A 23,261-nucleotide genomic window follows, 5' to 3' on the forward strand; every position below is an offset into this window, starting at 1 on the left:
CTGACCTCCTTTTCCTTGAACACTTCGAGGCTATTGTAGGGTTATTTGTTGACCTAATTTAAATAGTATGTTTCAGGGAATCAGGAGGCCCAAGGAGAGGGAGGAAGACAGGGAATGGATGGTCAGTGGAGTAGTGAGAACACACACAACATTTATCAATTCAGTTTGCCATCTTAAAGGTATAGTGGCAACCCCAAACAATACAATAGTAACATCAAAGATCACTCACTGATTATAAATCACCAGCAGATATAATGTTTGAAATGTGAGACTTATCCAAGTGTGACCCAGGGATGGGAGGTGAGCGCGGGCTGTTGGAAAAATGGCTCTGACAGACTTGCTAGTGGCAGGGTTGCCATAAACCTTCAGTTTGTAAAAACCACCACAAAAACCCGAAGGGTCTGCAAAGCAGGGTAAAATGAGATCCGCCCTTTTGCAAAGCTCTTTACCTGAGCATTTGAGCCTCCCAGAATCCTGGGAAGCCTGGCTTTGTCTTTCAGCCAATAGCCATTCGTGTGGGGCTCTTCAGGTCCTCCTCTGGGGTTTGCCTGGCAAGGGCACTGGAGCGTTTGCCATTGCCTTCTCCAGCTCATTTGAGCAACAGGCCAATAGGGTAAGTAACGTGCGCAGAGTGACACAGCTAGTAAGTATCTGAAGCGGAATTTGAACTCAGGTCCTCCTGGCTGCAGGCCTGGCACTCCATCCACTGCGCCACCTACCTGCCAGCCCTGGGAGGCAGGCGCTGTTACTATTCACACGAGGAAAATGAGGATATTAAATGTCAGGGCAAAATTGGAGCTGACCCCCTGCCCACTGTCACACCCCACGGTGGCATCCTTCCAGCCTGGACGGGAGAGGGGCGGGGCCTAGGGGCGGAGCTTCAGTGGTGGCCCCGCCCCGGCAAGGGACCAGAGAGCTAGAGAAGACTTCTGGTTGGCTTAAAGCAGCGCCTGCGCAGTGTGGTGGGCCGGTCTGCGGCTAGGTCTTGGTCCTTCTAGTGAGCTCCCGTGTTGAGGAAGGACCCCCTTCCGGCCCTACTTGCTTTGTCCCTCCCCTTCTCCTCTCTTCCGGCGTTTCTTGGGGGTCTGCCCCGCCCCCTATGCAGCGCCCTACGTGGAGTGGGGGTGAGTTCAGTGTTGTGCTCTGCTAGGGGCTTGGAGGAGTGGGTCCCCGCCGCAGAATCCTGCCCCTCCTGGATCCGGGTCCGAGAAGCCCTGGTGGAATGTGGGGAAAGGGCCGGGCTGGGGACCAAGGGGTCCTCAGAGCCCACCCCGACCTGGAGCCCTGACTTTCTCCAGGGGAGGGAGCCGGGATTGGAGGAAGGTCTGGACAGACCCTGGGAGAGCGGAGTCCTCAAGGGGGGGGTGAGGGGGAGGGGAGCCCTAGACGGGAGCCCCGAGAAGTGGCTCCTCCCCCGTGTCTTTAGGGGCCATTAACTCCTTACCATCTTCAAGCCTCGGGTTCCGAATGCCCATTCTGCAGGGCAGTTATGAGGCTCAGGTGAGATGTATTCCACGTTGAGCCCTCCTTATTACTCTCATTAATCGTAGATGACTTTTCTCTTTTGGACACCCAGCCTGGGGCTCTTTGTCAGTTCTCTCCTTTTGTTTTGTTTGTTTTTCGTTTTTGTGTCTTTGCCCACGGTGTATTCTTTTCTCTCCGGTTCCTCTGCTAACTAATGACACTCTGGAGGAGACAAAGCAAACATGCAAATAAATATGTACAAACAAGCCATATGCAGGATAGATTGGAAATAATTAGAGAGGGAGGGCACTAGAATTAAGAGGGTTTGGGAAAAGCGTTCTGTAGAAGGTGAGGTTTTAGTTGGAATTTAAAGGAAGTCAGGGAAGACGGGAGGTAAAAATGAGGAAGGAGAACATTTTTGACTTGGGGGACAGGAGAAAATGTCCATAGCCAGGATAATGGAGTATCTTGTTTGATGATCAGCAAGGAGGCCAGTGTCACTAGATCAAAGAGTCCATGGGAGAGAGTAAAGTTCAAGAAGTCTAGAAAGGTCTGTGTATAGGTAGGAGTGGGGAAGAAGGAGAGATATGAATGACTTTGAATGTCAAACAGGATTTTCTGTATGACTCTGGAGGAATAGGAAGCCACTGGGAGTTTATTGAGTAGGGAAATGACAGTCTGATCTGCGCTTTAGGAAGATTGCTTTGGTAGCTGCATGGAGGATGGACAGGAGTGGGGAAAGGCTTTAGGCAGACAGACCCACCAGGTCTGCATGATGGTGGTAGTAGTGTCAGAGGAGAGAAAGAGGCACCTTTAAGAGATGTTACAAAAGTGAGATTGACTGGCCTCAGCAACAGATTGGATATGAGGGGGGGGGGAGATATGGGAGAGAGAGGAGTGGAGGTTAACATTTGTGAGCCTGAGGGACTGGGAAGATACTGTTGCCTGTAGAGTAATAGGGAAAGTAGACCGGGAGGAGGGTTTTGGGGTCAAGATAATAGGTTTGATTTTGGACTTGTTCAATTTAAGATATATACTGGACATCAATTTCAAGATGTATCAAAAGCAGTTGAAGATGAAAGATTAGAAGTCAGGGGAGACTAGTAGATTTGAAAATCTAACAATGAGATGGTAATTAAATTAATTGTTGCTGATGAGCTCACCAATGAAGTAGTATAGAGAAAGAAGAGGAGAGGGACTAGAACAGAACCCTGTGGGACACCCAAGGATTAGAAGGAATCATCTGTTTGAGGATACAGCCAAGAAACCAAGAAGGAGCAGTCAGATAGATAGGAGGAGAACCAGGAGAGACCTGTGACCTGAAAACCTAGAGAAGAGAGTATCAAGGAAGATTTTAAAGAGTTGAGGAGAATGAGGATAGAAAAAAAGCCATTGAATTTGGCAATTATGGGATCATTGAGGTGATCGAATGGGGATGATAGAGAAGGCATTTTGCTGGAGGAGATGGGAAGGAATGGAATTGTGTAAGTACCTAGAGAGGTTAGCTTTGGTGAGGTATGAAGCCACCTCATGCGAGATGGGGTTCAGGGGGAGAAGGTAGCAGAAGGTATATGAATAATATGAAATAAGAGAGAAAGGAGAGGAGTGAGCTCACTGTGAAGCACCTCAATTTTTTTCTGTAAAATATGAGGCAAAGTTCTCAACTGAAAGAGTGAGGGGAGAGGGTGCCAAGGGAGATGAGAAGGGATGAAAATGTTTGGAAGAGCTGCTGTGAGAGAATGGGAAAGAGTTGATACAAGAGATTTTAGTAGGATTGCCAAGCAGAAGTGAGGGTCCAGTTGAGGTTGTGTAATAAAAATTTGTAGTGGACACCCAATCAGAACAGTTGTGTGACTTTCTCCATCTTCATTTTGAAGCATTTGTGTAGGAGTGAAGTTGACAGATGGTGGGAGTGATCCAAGGTTGAATAAAAATAAGTATCTGGAACAAAATTTACTGTGTATCAGGTGAATCCAAAAAAACAAAGGCTGCAACCCTGCTATCAGACAAAGGAAAAACAAATATACTCGGGCTCTTTTTTTTTTTAATCATTATTTTCGTGTAGTCCAATGCTTCTTGCTCAACACACAAACCTATGGCCCATGATCCATCTTTACCCTAGACTGATGCCACAGCAAGTCCCTTCTTCAGTCAGCTCTGGGTCTGTGGGTTAGTGGTACCTATTGCTGCAGCTTTCACAGCATCAGATTTCTCTGTGAGGTTCTAGAATATATTGCCCTAATAATTTCTCTAGATCCTAACATTAATGTCCACAGAACTCTCTATCTCTTTTGGCTTATCTGGGCTGAAAAATTTACCATGCTTTTTTTTTTTAATTTCCCAATTGGGACTCTGTCTGGCACATTTTCTAGATCTAAGTGAAGAAGTTGGGGAGGGATGGAGCTTGGGTGTACTTCATCTTAACTGTTCTTAACATCTTGGCACAATTGACTTTTAATCTAAATTCATGACTTTACATTTGTCTCTATTAAATATTATTAAATAGTTCCAAATTAGGGTGAATAAGTTGCTATTTGGAAAAGCTACCACTGGAGAAACTCAGACTAGTCAGGGGAGTAGGTGCTGCTATCTGGCGGATCACTGTGAGAACAGGGTTATTCTGTCAGTGAGCTCCTCTTATGTAGAAAAGTCTCTTCAAGTCTTCCAGAAATATTCAGTAAGGTTAGTTTCAGATAGCCAAGAAAAGAAGACTTAGACTTCTTTTCCCTACTCTTGGCAGGGGGCAGGGCATGGGGAGTCTACAGTGAGTGCTAAGTCTCAATCATTCTTAGCTACCTATTAAACCCCTATCATTACTATCTCCTTAATAGTTCCTTCCTCGCATCCCTCAAAACCCATTTCTATCAAACTCTTATCCTGCCTTCCCCACTTTCTGTTCTTTGCTTATTCCTGTCTCTTCCCTTCTTATTCCTCTAATCAAACTTCTCAGTCACATCAATTGACTCTTTATAGTCATTTTACTCCTTTTTGTGGGCCTACTTCAGTCACTTCCTTACGCAGCCTTTATTCCCCCTTTTCATTTTCTTACCAGGTTTTGAATGCAGATTTTCAAATCATGAACAAGGCTCATAGACATTAATTTTAATGATCTTGTGCCTATCGTTGTGTTTACTTTCTCCTACCACAGCAAATATGTGACATTTTTTGTTTACTGTTTTAGATTCTGTGATTAGGACTAAGAACAAGCAGTCTTATGGGAAAATATGACATTTTAGAAGATTCAGGAATCACAAGAAGAGACAGTGGATATTCCTTAGGACTAGTTTTTAAAATAAAAGTTGTTGGGGACCCTTCACAGCTCTGTCTTTGAGAAAGTTCCTTCTCAAGAGAGACTTTCAGACCTCACAACCATGACCCACAAGAAAATCCTCAAAGGAAAAAAAGGCCATGAATTTAATGAATTTGGGGAAAACATTGGTTTGAACTCAACCTTTGCCACTTACCAGGCCAGAGGCAGAGTCCTTAAATGTAATATCTGTGAGAAAAGCTTCAAATGTAATTCTGACTTTATTCAGCACCAGAAAATTCATACTGGAGAAAAACCTTATATATGTGATAAATGTGGGAAAAGCTTTGGTCGGAGCTCACAGCTTATTAGACATCAGAGAACTCATACTGGAGAGAAACCTTATAAATGTAATCAGTGTTTGAAAGAGTTTAGTAGGAACTCAAATCTTTTTTTTTTTTTTTTTTAACAGGGGTTGAGCTTTATTACAGGGTTTCGGTTACAAGTGCAGGGGGTCTTCTTTCTTAGGACGAAGAGGGGGAGATTTCCTAAGAAGGCTAAGCTTAAGGGAATGGAAGTAGAAGTACAAGCGGGGGAGAGAGGGGGAGGGGAGAGAGGAAAGAAAAGAAGCGGAGCCCTACTTTTCTCTTTGGCTCCACACGTGCTAAGAGCTTTTAGGCTTCCTCAATCCTACTTAATCTTCAGCCACACAGTTTGCATCTCAATACCGTGCTGTTAGGTAACTAGGTGTGCTCCAATCCGGGACGACCTCGAGGGCAGGGAGACTCCACCCATCAGGTATCTCCGGGGGAGAGGCGGAAATACCCGAGCTAGCCGAGCTAGCTCGGTCTGACCTTCTCGAACCCCCGCTGTTCATGGAGGGCCTCGTGAGACTCTAAGATTTAGAAGTCCCACTTTTACCTGCCCGAGACTGTCCACACGGAATTGAGCTTCCAGTCCCAACATATCCCCTTCTTTGTTATGCGCGGAGCGCACCTGGCTCTAGAGCAAACAGTGGCTGGAGGCTGAGTGGATTAAGGAAGGCCTTTAGCATATGAGTACCTTACAACAAGACTTCATTCACACAGAAATCTGCAGCTAGCACAACTGACAAAGGGAGGCATCAAATAAAACAAAGATGAAACTAAATGGCTGAGTTACAACAGGGGAAGTGCAATCAACTAAAATCCCAAAGCATATTTTAAGAGAAGCAGCTGGTGTAGGCGCCTTACACGTCACCACTCCCTTAATCTTGCAAATGGATCTATACAGGTGGAAAATTGGTCACCTCCTCCCCACCCAAGTGTCCTGGGTTTGTGATATCAAAGTCCTCATTCAGCTGGCGAAAAAAGGATGCCTAGATGGGAAACTGTCAGCGGCAGTGTCTGCGGTTGTGATGAGGGCTGCTTCCTCTCTGGGCAGCAAGGTTAAAGCTGTCAGCAGCAGGCTCAGGTGGTGTATGATCCTTCTCCGGGGTCTCCGCCTCCTGCGTCTCCGTCGTCTCCGACCTCGGTTCCCACCTACGGATCCTTCTAATGGGAATCCACGCATCACCTTTTCCTGTGGAGACACAAACATACCCTGGACCCCATATTAGTATCTTATACGGACCTTTCCATTTCCCTGAGGCCATATCCTTTACCATGGCCCATGTGTCTTTATATCCAGCCTGGGTATTACTTTCCTTGCGGGGTTGTCTTGGAAAAGTCACAAAATGTCTCATAGCTGGAGTAGTATGTGAGTTTCTTGAGATATGCAAAAAATTGTGTGTATACACAGCTGTATCAAGCTCTGATTGTGTTAGGCGACCTTTTCCCCTTCTTTGTTTAGCGAGGATCGCCTTTAAGGTAAAATTGATAAGAATGCATAGTGGCTGGTTACTTTGGTATAGCAGCTGCCAGGAGCTTACAAATGCTTGATTAACATCTGTAAGGAACCTGAACTTTACTGATTTTTTCTTTATAACAAACACAGAAGCATTCCAGGGTGCTAATTGCTCCTTAACCAGTATTTGTAATGCCTGGAGTTTTTCTGAAGTCAGAGACCATTGCTCCACCCAAATCGGGGTGTCTGACTTCCAATTCAAGGGTGGGGACTCCAGTACAACAGCAATGGCCCTTACTAAAAATTTGATAGCTTCATCCCGAGGCGGCTCATAATGTCCCTGCCCCAGATGTTAAAACTAAGTCCTGGAATCACCAACGGCCATACGGTCCCTTGGCGATCCTCTGCCTCCCACTTTACTGGGTGCATTGTCTCTAAGGTATTTTGGCACCCTCCTATTCCCCACACTGGTCTCTGGCTTTCTTTAAGCTTCCAGTGCCTTAAGGGAAGGGCAATAGCTATGGGAAGCTGATCCTGGCCCCTCCCTGTACTTATTTCTTTCTGCCCAGGGGTAAGGCAGGCTCTGGCTAAGCTCTTCCAGTCATTAGGAGTCAGAATGAACTGACCGCTGAGAGTTTCAAGCATGGCTATAACAAAGGGTGAATTAGGGCCATGCTTGGTACAAGCCTCTTTAAGAGTCGCCACTTTCTTCCACTCTATAGGTATGTGGCTCCTCCGAACCCCACCGGGGACACTGGGGTCCGCTATTTCTAACACAGGAAATGTCCCTACATCTTCTCCATTCTCTATAGCCTTTCTTATTCCTTTTTCCAAACTGGACTGTGGCCCTGAACTGTCTGACCAATGGAGCAGGTTATAAGGAGGCGCGGAGGGAAGGCACGGCGTATTCTCCCCTGCCTCGCCTTTCCCATCCTCTAGATGGAGCTCCGAACCTATTTTTTCTCTACACTCCTTAACTTTCTGCTCGCCAGGGTTCTGCTCGCCAAGGTCCTCCCCTCCCCTCTCTCCGCTTCCACTCTTATTCCAATCCCGCCCTGGCCTCTCCGGCCCTTCCTTACAAAATTCTCGGAGGTCGTTTAACTCTATTGTGACCCCCGCCTCCCTGCATTCCCTGTGAAGTTTCTCAGCCCAGACCTCCTGTTCCTCTGGCTTTATTACTGGCAATTGATTCCTCATCCCTGCCCTTTTCCCAGGGGTTTGGGAAGCTTCTCTCCCCTTTCTCTCCTTCCGAATCTAGGATTCGGGACTCGCTTCTTTCACAGCCCCTTCCGGGTGTACCCCAAAAGCACCCAGGATTATCTACGCTCCCAATCCCTGTTGGGGCGACAACTGCCAAGCCTAGAGGCCTGTATTGGGCTACCCGAGTCTTCCTTACCTGTCCAGGTCTTCGGCTGGCCACGCCGGATGCACGTATGAGAGAAAGGACGTTCCAGAGTCAAACAGGGGTTGAGCTTTATTACAGGGTTTCGGTTACAAGTGCAGGGGGTCTTCTTTCTTAGGACGAAGAGGGGGAGATTTCCTAAGAAGGCTAAGCTTAAGGGAATGGAAATAGAAGTGCAAGCGGGGAGAGAGGGGGAGGGGAGAGAGGAAAGAAAAGAAGCGGAGCCCTACTTTTCTCTTTGGCTCCACACGTGCTAAGAGCCTAGGAACTCAAATCTTATTCAACATCAGAGAACTCACTCTGGAGAAAAGCCTTATGAATGCAATGAGTGTGGTAAAGGCTTTATTCACAGCTCACAACTTATACAACATCAAAGAATTCATACTGGAGAGAAACCATATAGGTGTAATGAATGTGGGAAAGGTTTCAATTCCAGTTCAAACCTTATTCAGCATCAAAGAATCCGTACTGGAGAGAAACCCTATAGATGCGATGAATGTGGTAAAGCTTTCAGTCAGAGTTCACACCTTATTCTTCATCAGAGAACTCACACTGGAGAAAAGCCTTATGAATGTAATGAATGTGGGAAATGTTTTAGTTGTAGCTCACATCTTGCTCAACATCAGAGAATTCATACTGGAGAGAAACCCTATAGATGTAATGAATGTGGAAAAGCCTTCTGTCTGAACTCACAGCTTATTCAACATCAGAGAACTCATGCTATAGGAGAGAAACCTTATAAATGTAATGAATGTGGGAAAAGCTTCAGTCAGAGCTCACATCTTACTCACCATCAGAGAATCCATACAGGAGAAAAACTTTATGAATGTGCTGTATGTGGGAAGGCCTTTACTCGAAGTTCAAACCTTATTCGACATCAGACATCACACACTGGTGAGAAACCCTATAAGTGTCAGGACTGTGGCAAAGCCTTTATTCAGAGCTCACAACTTAATAAACATCAAAGAATTCACAATAGAGATTTTGCTAGAGAGAAAAACATATAAATGGAATCAATACGGTGTTGCTTTCAGTTGAAGCTCATGCTTTATTCATTATAAAGAATTTCCTATAGAGAAATATTTTGAACTTACAAACGTGAGAAACTTTTTCACATCAGATCAATAAACCTTTATTTAGTATCAGAGTTTTTATTTCCAGAGAAGGTAATAAATTTCTAAATAAAATAAAAATTCTAGAGAAGGTAATAAATTTGAGGAGAAACTGAATAATATTGTGGATATTAAAAGGTCCTTGAGGGGAGAGCCAGTATTTGTTTGGAATGTGTTAAAAATTAAATGCATAAAGTATAGTTACTCTTTTCTGTCTGCTAGATTGTGGAGATAACTTTGTTGAAGATGAAGAATTAAAATGAACACAGACTTAGGAGTCAAGAGACCTAGTTTTAGTCCTGACTATACCACACATTTTATGACCTTAGGCAAATTGCTGAATCCTCTATGGTCTAGTTTCCTCGCAGGTAAAATGAGAGTACTAGATGAAATGATCTCTAAAATCCTTTCCAGCTCTAACACTCCATGCTACTCTCAAAATGACCTTTGTAAAGATGGAATTTTCACATGTCAAGGAATTTAAAATGAGATGTTTTGATGAACATCATTACTTGTGGACAGAGGTACTATCTTATCCATCACCTGCACAGCCACAGTGCCTCCATAAAAGGTGCTAAATAAATATCTGTTCAATTTGATTCTCATTCTGATCTGATCCAGCCTTTTTTTTTAAAGCAATTGACAAGAAGTTGTGGGGTCCTGACTGGTGAAAGCCATAACACACAGTAAGAAGTGAAAGCCATAAACTTAAACTTTGTGAAAGGTAGAAACCTGGACATGGTGATCTGTTAAATTCAGACACTGAGTCATAACTTAGATACTATGACTAGCATATGACAGTACCAAACCTTAAGTGCCGAGGCATTTACCTAACAGTGCTGGGTAAATGCCTGGATGTCTGGGAACTGGGTTCAGTACTAAGTATAAACTAAAATATTAGCCAAAACATTAAGGAGAAAAATCCAAGATATCCACCAATCCACAGTGAAGCATCCCATGGCTCCCTTCTCCCTTTGTCTGATTTCTATAATTACCATGGGAATTTTTGGAGTTCTTTGTAGGGATCCACGGAATCATCTGACTGCTGCCCCAGATTGCCCCTGTTTGTAAGCAGTCATAATGACTGATTAAATTCCTATAATCAATCTGGAATTCTTTGGCCTCTTCCTTTGGAATGGGTCTCCAGTCAGGAGAAATCCGGATCTTAAGAAGTCCACTAACCCTCCTGAAAAAAAATGAATCAGATATGTCACATAATTTCAACATTGCTCCTTTCTTCTAGGATTTAGGTTCTTCCTTCCTTCCTTCTTTCCTTCCTTCCTTCCTGCCTTCCTTCCTTCCTTTCTTTTTCTTCCTTCCTCCTTTCCTCACTCCCTTATTCCTTTCTTACTGATGTTTTGGTTGGCTTGGTGATTTAGATAGTTGCTTTTTGGTGGGAATAACTATAAAGATTAAAAAGTGATAATTGAGCAGGTCATGGTGTATTTCTTGGCTTCTCAATAAAATTCCACCAGGAAAAGTATTTACATGACAATACAGTGTCTATATGATCATCCTTCATAGTCTTGCTCCTATAACTTGAGTCTTCTAATTTGATTCATAATTTGAAAATATCAGAGGAAGTATATATTGGTTATACTATGTTTTTCTTGTAGCCAAATCAACAAAGTTGAATTTTGGAGGGGCAGTACTTTTCTTTTTATTTGATTTTTTTTTTTCCTTTTCAGGGAAAACATGCATTTTAAAGTACCCACACAAACATAAATAAGTTTAGGTAGCTTTGTGAACTCTGTACTTTTTTTAGAATGTTAGAAAACTTATCATACCCATTTTAATATGCATAAATAGCTAAATAGAAAGCCATACATTAAATTAGGACATTTTGTAGTTAAAAATACTGAGCAGCTTTTGAAAGATAATTTTATTAAATAATTTATTGCTACAGTAAAACTAGGCCAATCATTGTGACGTCTTTCATTTAAAAATAATCTGGAGCACATTTCTTTGTGTTTTGATCACGGTAAGAAATATGGAAAATAAATTTCTGTGACCTCAGTTCTACTTTTATATTTGTATAATCAGACTAATCTTAGAAGGTAACATTTCTAAAGAAAAATTTTTTTATAGACAAAACACTATTTGTAAAATGAGTGTTCATTTTCAGTACTTTTAGGGAATCAATTGGATGTTGAATCCATGTATTACATGTAAAAAACTGTAGCATACATGGATATACGTTACATTGTCAGATAATTCAGCATTTCAATGGCTACTATGATACCAAGAGGGTTAGGTGACTCAGTGAATAAAGTGCTTGACCTGGAACCAGGAAGATTCCTCTTCCTGAATTCAAATTTGGCTTCAGACACTTACTAGTTTGTGACCCCAGGAAATCATCCAATTTGGTTTGCCTTAGTTTTCTCATCTATTAAAAAAAAAACAAAACTAGAGAGGGAAATGACAAACCACTCCAGTATCTCTTCCAAGAAAACCCTAAATGGCAGTATGAAGAGTTTGCACATGACTGAACAGCAACATCAGATACCATGTAGTTGACTCAAAGCTTTCTGGTGATGTGCACATATTTTAAGTGTTTAATCAATGCATGAGAATTGCATCTCTCTCTGAACGTACATTCAGTATTCTTACATACAACAATACGGTGATATTATTCTAGGCTTGGAGTCCAGAAGATGTGAGTTCAGATCTTACCTCTGACACCTCCTAGCTGTCTGATCATGGGCCAAAACACTAAACCTTTCAGACCTTCAATTTCCTCATTTGTTAATGAGAAAAATAATCATATATTACTTACCTCATAGGATTGTTGTATGGAACGTACCTTGTAAACCTTGAAGTACTTTGTGCATGTGAGCTACTATTATAAAGGTACAAGTAATTAGGAGCCATTAAAGGTTTTTTGTTTTATTTTGGGCAGGAGGGAAAGGGAAGTGCTAGGGTGATGAATTAGTAAAATGATTCTGGCAACATGTGCAAGATATAGTGTATTCCCAAAGACCAACCAAGAGATATTTTTTAGCAACTGAAAGAAAAATGCTGGAATAGGGAACCCCCAAGAGTCCCTGTCAAATTTGGCAATGTGGAATGAAGATTTTCCAAGGTGAAGGTGGGGGAGAGAAGAGACACTGGTCACCACAGAGAGGGAAACAGTTGCCAAGTAGAAATCTGTAGCTGTAACCTCAGCTACAGTCAAGAGGGAAGTTTGTAAGGAAAAGCTCAAGTAATCATTTGCCTCCACCTGAGCACCTTGACCTAGACCAATGCATGAGGCAGGGTTAAATTTTGGATAACAACACACAGAGGGTTAAGATGCTAATGTTATGGGTGTTAAGAGAGCTAGTCAGCCAAATCCTTCCTCAGAGTCATTTCCCATTATTCTCAGGCTTAATTCATTTGGAGCAGAGCCTGAAGCTGGTGATTATTAGACTGGCTTACTTAGTTTTTGGGAAGCCAGCATATACATGTTACCCCATAGAGATGGATTCTTGGCTCAGGATATTGTGACAAAGTTATGGAATGGGGGGAGCTACTGCACTGCAGTAGTTTTAAGGTTTTGTCTTCCATCTCTACAGTGAAAAACTAAAATTGTCTCAGCTTTTATAGGAAGGGATTTTGTCCCATATACCTGAATCAGAAGTAATGGGGACTGGGGCTAAGAACTTTTCTGTTGGCATGTTGTGAAAATGAACTGTGAAATGATTCAAATAGCTCAGGTTATAGATGGAACCAGTCTATGATGCAAAATGACACCAGAATCTTAGCCATTCCATCCTGGAAAGTCATGCTGAACTATGTCCTTTTGGAGTTGGGAAGGCTTATTATGTTGTAGCGATATAAGGAAGGGATAAAGATCTTGAATAAAATAATGGCCATTGAAGCTGATGGAAAGAAATAGAAGTGAAAGACATTTAGAATATAGAATCAACAAACTTGATGATTACTTGCATTTGGGAATTGGGAAAGAAAGAATAGTTAAAAATGTCCAAGGATCATGGTGTAGACAAATGGAAGATAATCATACAAGCATCCTATCATTACTGAGGCCTGTTGATGCCAACCCAGGACACCTCTTGCCTCATCCCTTCTCCCTATTCCCATTGCTACTACCCTCAAACAGGCCATCATTACCATCAGCCTGGAGTCTTACAATAGCTTCTTACTAGACTTCCTGATTTTATATACTATCAGAATGCTTTTTCTTATGCTAGATTTTGTCATGCTGGTCCTTTTCTCAAGAACCTTAAAGTTCTCTATTTCCTATAGGATAAAATTTGCATTCCTTTACCTGGCATTCAAAGTTTCCACAATCGAGCATAACCCTACCTTTCCAGTCTTATTAGAGGCATATTAGAGGCACATAGGTGGATAGCACTGGACCTGGAATCAGATAGACCCAAGCCCAAAACTGGCCTCAGACACTAGCTTTGTGACTTTGGGCAAGTCACTTAGACTCTGCATTAGTTTCAGTCTGTGATGGGGATAATAATAGCACTTACATCTCAGGGTTGTTGTAAGGATCAAATGAAATAATATTTGCAAAATGAATTGCAAGCCTTAAATGCAATGTAAGTGCTAGCTATTATTACTTTTTTTTCCCCATACACTTTAGCCAAGCTGTCCTACTCTCTTCCCCTTAAACTTATCATGTACTCTGCTACCCAACAGAGAATCAAAGGATCTGGATTCAGATCTTGACTCAGATTCATCATACTTTGGGTAAATTACTTAATTTCTCTGAGTCTCAGTTTCCTTATCTGTAAATTGAAGGGGTTGGATTAGATGATCTTAAGGTCTCTTTCAGTCTTTAAGTGTATGATCTCCAGGTACAATGTTCTTCCTACATTGTTCTGCCTTCATCTTATCTCTAATGTATCTTTGTATTCAATTTGCTTTGTTTTTGATAAGTATATTTTCTGTAGAATAGTGGAAAAAGTCCTGGATTTGAAATCTGAAGAGCTGGGTTTGAATTCTGGCTTTTTTTACTTATTAGCTGTGACCTCTGTTTCCTCATCTGTAAAATGAAGGGGTTGGCCGAGGTGATTAGTTCAGTCCTTTCTAGCACTAACATCTTGTGTTCTATGTTCCACTTATGGAGTCTGGGGAATCAGCCATGATGCACCAGAAAGAGTCAAGCAACTTGGTTTCTAGTACCCGTAGATGTACCATTTTCTGGACTGGAAGTTACTTGCACTGGACTTCAAGGCACCCAGGAGAACTATTAGGAGTTAAAAGGGAGACCCTTTTATGTGCACTTTCAATCACATACCTCTCTATCCTTTTAATTTTTGTCTCTTTTCCTCTAGGAAATGATTCAGTTCTTCAGAATAGCCCTGGTTTAATCTGTGTGATTTCTCCTACTGCCAATACAGATCGCATCCCCTGCTCACAAGGCTTCAGAAGATGGTCTTTTGGAGTTGCTGTGGCCAAAAAGTTAATTACTTGGTGGCCAATCCTCCAGTGAGGAGATACTGTTCACTTAGACATTATTTCTTAGTTGAATGGATGGTTGAGTCCTGAGCCAGGGGTTAGAGATCTTGGAAGCTTAGTTGTTGAAGTAGAGGAGGAAGCCCTGGGAGCAAGAATGGATCACAGAATCACCCAATCTGAATGAATCTCAGAGGACATCTATATCCAAGCAAGAGTCTCTTCTACAACTTCCCTGACAAAAGAGGTCATCTACCCTGTGGCTGGGGACCTCAATGACAGGGAAGTCCATGCCTTCCAGCGCAGCCTATGACTCTTGGACAACTTTAGGCAGCTGTGTGATAGAATACTAGTCAATATTCAATTAAAGTCAATTAGTCAATAGAATATTAGTTGTGAAGTCAGAAGACCAGGATTTAAGTTGATCGGCTCAGCTGAAAGTGCTCCCACCTTCATCAGACTTTTTTTAGTCTGGATCTTTTTTATCACAGCTCTCCTCTGTATCATCATCATCCATCATCATCATCTGCAGTAGCCGCATTTATGAAGTGCAAAGCAGTGCGCTGAGAGCTTTACAAATATCTCACCTGATTCTCACCACAGCCCTATGAGGAGGAGGCTGATATCATATCCATTTTACAAGGAATAAACTGAGGTACCACAAAGGGAGGGACTGTCATTTTTCTTCTTTGTATTCCAAGTAGCATGGGCAGAGGGCTGGGGATGTGTTTGAGTCAGGCAGACCTGGGTGGGATTAGGTAGCCATTTGGGCCTCGCCCCTGGAGGTGGGGCTCCTACCTCAGTACTCTTCCCCCTCCCTTCCGCAGGCTCCGCCTCCTGTCAGTGCCAGCCCGGCTACGGTAGAGACCCGCGGCAAGTCCTCTGAGCAGCCTGGAGCTGCCAGGTGGGGGCGGTGCCTGGACCTTGGGTGATCTAGCCCGCCTTGGCCCCCGGGACCTCATTCGCGGCCTTGAGGGTTCGCCCCGACCCGAGGGTTACTGGGGAGCACAGGCTGAGTCCAGGGCAGGGAAGCTGCCCAGGAGGGACGTGAGAGGCTCCACTGTGTGAATAGAGAAACTGAGGCTGAGGGGGAGGAAGGAAGGGCCTTGCCCAGGCCCCCCATCCCTTTTATTTTCTGCCGCTCCCCACCGACCTGACCTTTCTGCAGAGTTTCCATCAGAGAAGTCTGAATGTGGGAGACTCTCAGTCTGAGCCCGTTGGGGAGTGAGTGGCCCATTATCAAAAGTATGCAAGCAAAGTGCAGGTGAACCCATCTCCCTCCATCACCCTCCTCGGGGAAACGCTAGGAGAGGTGTACTGCATGGAGGGGGAGGGTGCTGGGATGACCAAGCAAGGTCACGAGGGGAGCCCTAGGGGAGTAGGAAGAGCCAGGACCCAAGAGACCCGAGTTCCAGTGCCTTCCCGGCACAAATTGGGAATGGGGCGTTGGGCAAGTCATTTCCCTCCCTTAGGAGCTGAGCCTGGAGGGGTATGTCTCCGGTCCTCCGGAGCTGGTGAGGCCCTCTTTAGCTTTACTTAGGGAGATTTAGCTGTCACTTCCTCACAAATATGTCATGGAATGGTCTGTGACCTGGTTAAGTGCAGAAGTCTCAGAGAATGTCTCTGCCTGCAAATTAAATAGGGAAAGGAGGTATTAAGAAGGCTGTGATGAGCCTGAACAGGTCTTGTCAAGACTAAGGACCTCCTACCAGGATGTAAGGATCATAGGGAGCAAGGAGCATGCTCTGCAGGGAAGGGTGCTCCTGGGGATGAGGCAGAGCTGATTTAATGGGGTAGTGTGTGCTTCTCTCTATCTTTTAGTGAATAGGCCTGTTTTAGAAGTAATCAGGGAATGGCCCTTTTAATAAGCCAAAGAAAAAATTAACTTTATCATGCTGGGAGGGAAAGAGAAACTGTTACTATTGATAATCACTGTAAGACAGCCAATAAGTGGAGCTTGGGCAGGGACCTATTGTTGTCCAGCCTATGCGCTTCAGAGTACACTGGGATTAAGGTTTTGGGAACAAGAAAGAAGGAAGGCCGGAGGGAAGGAAGGAAGGAAGGAAGGAAAGACATTTAGCCAGTAAACCCCAAAGCCCCAAAGAAAGGTGAGAGAGTGACAGAAGAGAGAGGATGAGCTGGGTTACCCAGCTAGCTGGGCCCCCACTCAGGCAGCTCAGTCTACTCAGGTTGTGTTCGTCCTTCGTTTTCAAAGAAGACCATGACATCAGAGAAACAATGATATGACTTGTCAAGTCATGATTGGTGTAGCATATGAAGAAGATGCTATGCTATGGGGCCTTTAAGTATTCTGTGCAATAGAGAGGCTCATGAGAAGTAAAGGGGGAACTTCAGGCAAGGGCAGGTCTCATTTATGGATCTTTTGTCTTTTCTCATCCCTGAAAGGTACCTAATCTTTTTCTAAGGGAGCCCAGGAAATCAGGAGATGGCAGCTGTGCCAAAAATGAAGCTATCCAAGTCTCTGGTGAACTGTCCTTCCAAGAGATCCTGTCTCTGCTGCTGGGTGTGGCCTGGTCTTCCCTTAATCTGGATTGGTCTTGCCAAGTAAACCTTTGGATTTCAAGGAGTAACACTGGTGAAGCTGACAAGACTTTTTCATTGAGTATAGCAGTTACAAGAATTCATGCAATTAAACGTATTTATTCATCCCTTTATGTAGAGCACTGTGTTAGCTATTGGGGGCTTAGAAAAATTTAGACAAGACATGATACCTACCTATACTCAGCATTTATAGACCATTTACAAAAACCTAGATTTAACAATAATACAAAATAATACCTCAGCCTATTAGGTGCCACAAAGTATTATGTTGCTCTTTAAAAGATAAACAAGATAAAAGATAACCAATGAGGGAGGGCTAGAGCATTCCTGGAACAGACAATGACATGAATAGAAGGTGAGAAAGTGTGGGATCTCTGTGGGAGACAGTAAGTAGCCTACTATGAATTTAGAATGTTTGAGGGAAGCTTCAGGTAGGGTTATTGAGAGAAGCTTGATTAGAGGACGCTTGTTTGCTACAAAAGCCCACACCTTTTCCTGATTGCTAATGAGGGACTGGGTCATGAGGGGTCATGCCCTCTGACTCTGAAAGAGTGTATATACTCTGAGGGGAGGTTTTGCTTTGGGGCTTAGTTCTGGAAGAAGATTTGTGTGCCAGATGAGACTCTAGGAAACCACTAAGCAGCTCCTGGCTTTGAAAACCCAGATGTTGGTGCTTCCCTGTCTGGTAATTATGTATGTATTGTTGACCTGAAAACTTGTTAAGAAAAGGCAACAAGCTAAATGCATACATTTTATGATTTAATTAATTAATTAATCAATTCCCTATTAAAGACAACGGTAACATAATGCATTATGGAGCCAGAAATGTTCTGGCTACCCAGTACAGAAATCTTCTGGCTTATATACATTTTGCTGTGAGAAAGGAGTTCTCTTAGATAAACACACTGAAAACAAAGTAGCATCAGTTGGGTTTTATGATCCCAAGCTCTGGGCATCTTCTTTCCCTAGCATGCCTTTGAAGTTGTTTATCTTAACAGAGTTGACAAAGCTGAAGTTACAACCCAAGGTATCTGTGTTTTTCTCTTATCACTAGGATACTAGAAGAAGGGTCTGGTAAGGAAGTCCCATTTGCTTGACATCAAAAGGCATCCTCTAAGTTAAACAAAGGGGACTATTAGGTTCAGGCTCTTCTTAATTCAAACTTTGAACCTTATTAAAGTCTAAAATTTATATTAAATATTATCATTATGTACATAATGGTCAGACAATTGGAAGCTTGCCTGTTGGTCCCTGTATGTTGAAAAGTGATTGTTGACCCCTCACAAGTTGCATTTCCTTTTATAAATGCAGATCTAAGAACCTGTAATAGCAGGTCCCCCTGTGTATGTTGGGGTGCTTACTGATACAGCCTGGTGGGGTGGGGAGGTGCCATATTTAAGAGGGTATTGAGTACCAGACAAAGGATTTTTAACTTGGTGACACAGATACCAGGTGAAATCAGAAAGTAGGTTAAGGGAGAAAATAATGTATTTTAGTTTTTGGTCACATTGAATTCAAGGTGCCAACAGAATTTCCAGGTATTCTGGAATGTCTTGTGGGCATGAGGGTTGAGAGAGAGAGATGTATGTGTATATATGTGTATGTACACATATATACATATGCATGTATGTGTGTGTGTGTGTGTGTGCGGTTTAAAAGCAAAGTCATTCTTGGAGATAAAGATTTGAAAGTTAATGGCATTGAGTTAGTGATTGAAGCCATAGAATTGAACTTAATTTTGAAGGAAGAAAGTAAGGGCTTTGGGGGGGGGGGGCGGGGAGGAAGTTGGAGAGAGAGAGAGAGACAGAGAAAGAGAGGAAGAAGAAGTCTGAGGACAGAATGTTGGGACATTAACCTTAAGGGGCCAGTAAGAGAAGGAAGATTCAGTGAAGGAGACAAAGAAGGACCATGTAGAAAGGTAGAAGAACCAGGAAAGTGGTGTCTCAAAAGCCAAAGGAGGAGAGAATATTCAAGATGTAGTGGTCAGCAGTGTTATATGTTATAAAGAAATCATAGATGAGAATAACTAAATAACCACTAGATGTGATGTATGCGAGTTTATTGGTGTCCTTTGAGAGAGCAATGTCAGATGGGGACAAATCTGATTGCAAGGACCTAGGGGAGCAGATTTAAAGTCATTAGGGAAATGGCCCTTATCCAGTGACCATGCTTCCATTATTCTCCAGCACTGCATCCCTTTAGATTCCTCTCTGATAGGAATTCAGATGCTTCCATTCATTCCTGGTAAAGTACACAACCACATCTTCAAATGTCACCGACTCCTGAAACAACATGTAACTGCTGCCCCAAAGCACCAGACATTAAGCACCCATTATATCCATGACATTGGATTAAGCATTGGGGAACAGAGAAAAAAAACCCTTGCCTTCAAGGGGATTACATTTATTAGAGTGAAACAGCATGTTAACGTAAGGAAGAAGGGAGCGCTATCAAGTGATTATCCAAAGAAGAAGACAATGCTATCAAGTAGGGAAATCAGGAATTATTCCCTAAAGTAAGTGGTATTATAACTTGAGCCTTGGAGGAACCTAAAATTCTGAGAGGTAGAAAAGAGAGGTGAGTGCATCCTTGGCATGCAGGACAACGTGCAGAAGTGTAGAGGGAGGAAATTGAATGAGTTCAGGGAACCAGGTTGTAGACCACTTTTCCTGGAACATATAATACATGAAAAAGAAGAAGAATGTGAAATAAACCTAAAAAGGTGGGCTGTATATGAATTGTGAAGGGTTTTAAATGCTAGAGAAATTTTTCTTTAATTTTAGAGGTGATAGGGAGCTACTAAATATTCAACAGGGTGTTGACATAGATAGTGTGCTTTAGGAATATTATTTTGACAGCTTTTATCAAATATGTATTAGAGAGGGGAGAAACTGGAAGCTGAGAGTCCAACTAGGGGCTTTTGTAATAGTCTGGACAAAATATAAGAAGGTTGGGACCTAGGATAGTGGCCCTGTGAGTGAAGAGAAGGGGCTGGATTTGAGAGGTGTTGTGGTAGTAGAATTGATAACACTTGTAGCCATTTGAATGTGAAACATGAGGGAAAGGCAAGAGTCAGGGATTTGACTTCTGAGGGACTTGAATTCTGGGCAAAGGAGGTTGAATTTTACTAGGTAGGTAATAGGGAGCTATTAAAGATTTCTTAGCAGAGGAAGGATGTAATCTTCATGCTGAGGCTGTGAAATTGGGTAACTTGAAGGATGGTAGTACTCTAAACAAAAGCAGGAAAGTTTGAAGAATAAGTGAGTTTAATGGGGAAAGATAATAAATTTCATTCTGGATATGTTGAGTTTAAAATGCCCCTAAATAATATAGTTGGAGATATCTAACATGTGATGGGAGACAGGAGCTCAGGAAGGCGATTAGGGCAGACATATAGGCATAGAAGTTTTCTGCATGGAGATAATAAATGAACCCTTGGGAAGTAGTGAGAACACTTAGAGAGGGAATAAAGAGAGAAGAGTACCCATGAGTAAATCTGATTTGGGCCATGTAAGTCATTTCCAATGAAATTTTGCTTTTCCCTACCATCTTTGCCCTGATCAGACTTTTCACTTTTCTCAGCTGGCTTTTTTTGTGGGACACCCCTCCTAGTATGTTATCTCCTACTTACCTACTCTTTTTGCTTTCTCTTCTCTCCTAGTATCAGAAGCTTGTTCTGTAACTGTTAAAACTACCTCTACCTCATACACATCAATTTTATTGATAATTCTTTTGTGACTTAGCATAGTTCCTTTTTTTTCTTCCAACAGAAGTAACAAATAACATTTGTATGTTCTATTTATTGTTTCAGATTCTGAGATCTGGACTAAAAATGAACAATCAAATGAAAAAGAAGGAATTTTAGAAGTGGAGCCACATGGAATATTAGAAATATGCTTAAGAGCTATTCCTCCTGAACCTAGTATTGGAAAGGCATGTGAACCTAAGAGATTAGAAAGTCATCAAGGAAATACCACAGAAAAAATTCTGAGACAGTTCCTTATCCGAGAGATAAGATATGACTTTCAGTCATATGAAGTCATGGTGACTCTTAAGGAAACTTCTAGAGGAAAATGCTTCCAAGAATTAAGTAAATTTGGGGAAAACTTTTCACTAATCTCAAACCTTGATACTGGTCAAAGAAATATTACAAGAGAGGGGACCTATAAATGTAAAATCTGTGGCAAAAGCTACATACACAATTCAATCATTGCTTTTAATCAAATAATTAATATTGGAGAGAATCCTCCCATATGTAATGAATGTGGGAAAAATTTCAACCAGAGTTCATACTTTAGGGTAGACCGAGAAAAGCACACTGAAAAGAAAACTTGTGGTTGTGTTAAATGTGGTAAAGCTTTTATTCTGACCTCACAACTCAGTTGACATCAAAGACTTCATACTGGAGAGAAACCATTTAAATGTGATGAATATGCAAAATCCTTCTGTTTAAGTTCACAGCTTCTTCAACACCAAAGAACTCACACTGGAGAGAAACCCTATGGATGTGATGAATGTGGAAGCGTCTTCATTCAGAGCTCAAGCCTTATTCACCATCAGAGAATTCATACAGGAGAGAAACCTTATGGATGTCATGAATGTGGAAAAGCCTTTAGTCAAAACTCACAGCTTATTCGACATCAGAGAGTTCACATTGGAGAGAGACTCTGGAAATGTCATCATTGTGGGAAAATCTTCAACCATAGCTCAACCCTTGCACAACATCAAAAAACTCATATTTATGTTAAATTACAGCAGTGTAACGAATCTGTGGATTTTTTTTTAGTCCACACTTTAAGCCTCAAAGAAATCATACCAGAGGAAAAATGCATGAATGTAACGAATGTGGGAAAACTTTCAAGTGGAGCTCATGTTTTATTCAACATCAATTAATTCACATTGGAGAGAAACCTTTTCAATGTAATAAATGTTTAAAAGCCTTCAGTTGCAGCTCACACCTTATTCTTCATCAAATAACTCACGCATGGGAGAAGTATGATGAGTGTGGAAAAGGTTTTGTTCAGAGCTCACATCTTATTCAACATCTGAGAATCCATACTGGAGAGAAACTTTATGAGTGTGATAAATGTGGGAAAGCCTTCACTCAGAGATCAAGCCTCATTCATCATCAGAGAATTCATACTGAAGAGAAACTCTATGGATATCATAAATGTGGAAAAACTTTTAGTATGAACACACAACTTATAATACACCAGAGAATTCACACTGGAGAGAGAGCCTATAAAGGCAATGAGTGTGGAAAAACCTTTAGTCAAAGTTCAGCCCCTTTCCAACATCAGATAATTCATGCTGAAGTTAAGCCCTATGAATGTAATGAATGTGAGAAAACCTTTAGCAGAAGCTCATACCTTATTGAACTCATACAGGGGAGAATCTTATCAATGTAATGAATAGAAGACTGTCTTAGAGAGTGCAAATCTTATAAAACATTTTACATCTCACACTGGAAAGAAATTGCATGAATGTAACAAGTATGGGAAAGCCTTCAGGTGGAGCTCATGCCTTATTGTGCACCAGAGAATTCATACAGGAGAAAAACCTCATAAATGTAATGATTGTGGGAAAGCCTTCAGTCAAAGTTCAAGACTTGGTCAATACCAAAAAACATCATAGTAGAGAAACGACATGAATTTAACGAAAGTGGATAAGTTTGTGATTTTAATGAATATGTTAACTCTCAACCATTTCATTTTTGGGGAAAAATTTTATCAACCTAATGAGTATATGATGAAAAAACTTGAGGAATGTTGGGAAGACTTCATTAATTCATGGTTTAGGAAACACAGCAGAATGTGATCCTTGTATTCTTATATGTTGGTTTCCCATTAAAAAACTTGCACATTCCTTACTTTTAGGGCCTTTATCTATTTAGACTATTCTTATGCTTCAGTTTGGTCTCATTGATATGGTTATTTTTCTCTCTTGGTACAGGTCACAACCCTCATCCTCTGGAAATTTTTAATTGTGGACTGGAACTATGATTTTATTGGTATGGGGAACAATTAACAGGGAAACTCCTTTCATCAGTGCAGACCAGCATTTGCTCTGCAAGCTACAGTCTATAAGAGAATTTTTGACTACAGAGAGTTATCTTTATATTCAGAAGTTGTGTCCTGCAGATCACAGTGTGCCAGAGGAGGGACTTGAAGTTCTTCATGATTCCAAAATAAGGCCACTGTTTCTTATGTTACACCTTGTCACCTTCAGTTTAGATTTTAAGATC

The 23,261-nt window shown here is 42.1% G+C and overlaps 1 protein-coding gene and 1 pseudogene across 1 annotated transcript in view; both read left to right on the plus strand.

The window, feature by feature from the left end:
• Window positions 1-9,972, plus strand: part of LOC140500325 (uncharacterized) — a 49,867-nt gene extending 39,895 nt beyond the window's left edge. The window contains exon 6 of the mRNA XM_072602796.1: window positions 8,203-9,972. Coding sequence (XP_072458897.1) covers window positions 8,203-8,944 — 742 coding nt within the window. The 3' untranslated portion in view covers window positions 8,945-9,972. The remainder of the gene's footprint in view (window positions 1-8,202) is intronic.
• LOC140500323 (uncharacterized) lies at window positions 912-22,886 on the plus strand (annotated as a pseudogene).
• Window positions 22,887-23,261: the final 375 nt, after the last annotated feature.

Source organism: Notamacropus eugenii, chromosome 4 (assembly GCF_028372415.1).
Source record: "Notamacropus eugenii isolate mMacEug1 chromosome 4, mMacEug1.pri_v2, whole genome shotgun sequence".
NCBI lineage: Eukaryota > Metazoa > Chordata > Mammalia > Diprotodontia > Macropodidae > Notamacropus > Notamacropus eugenii.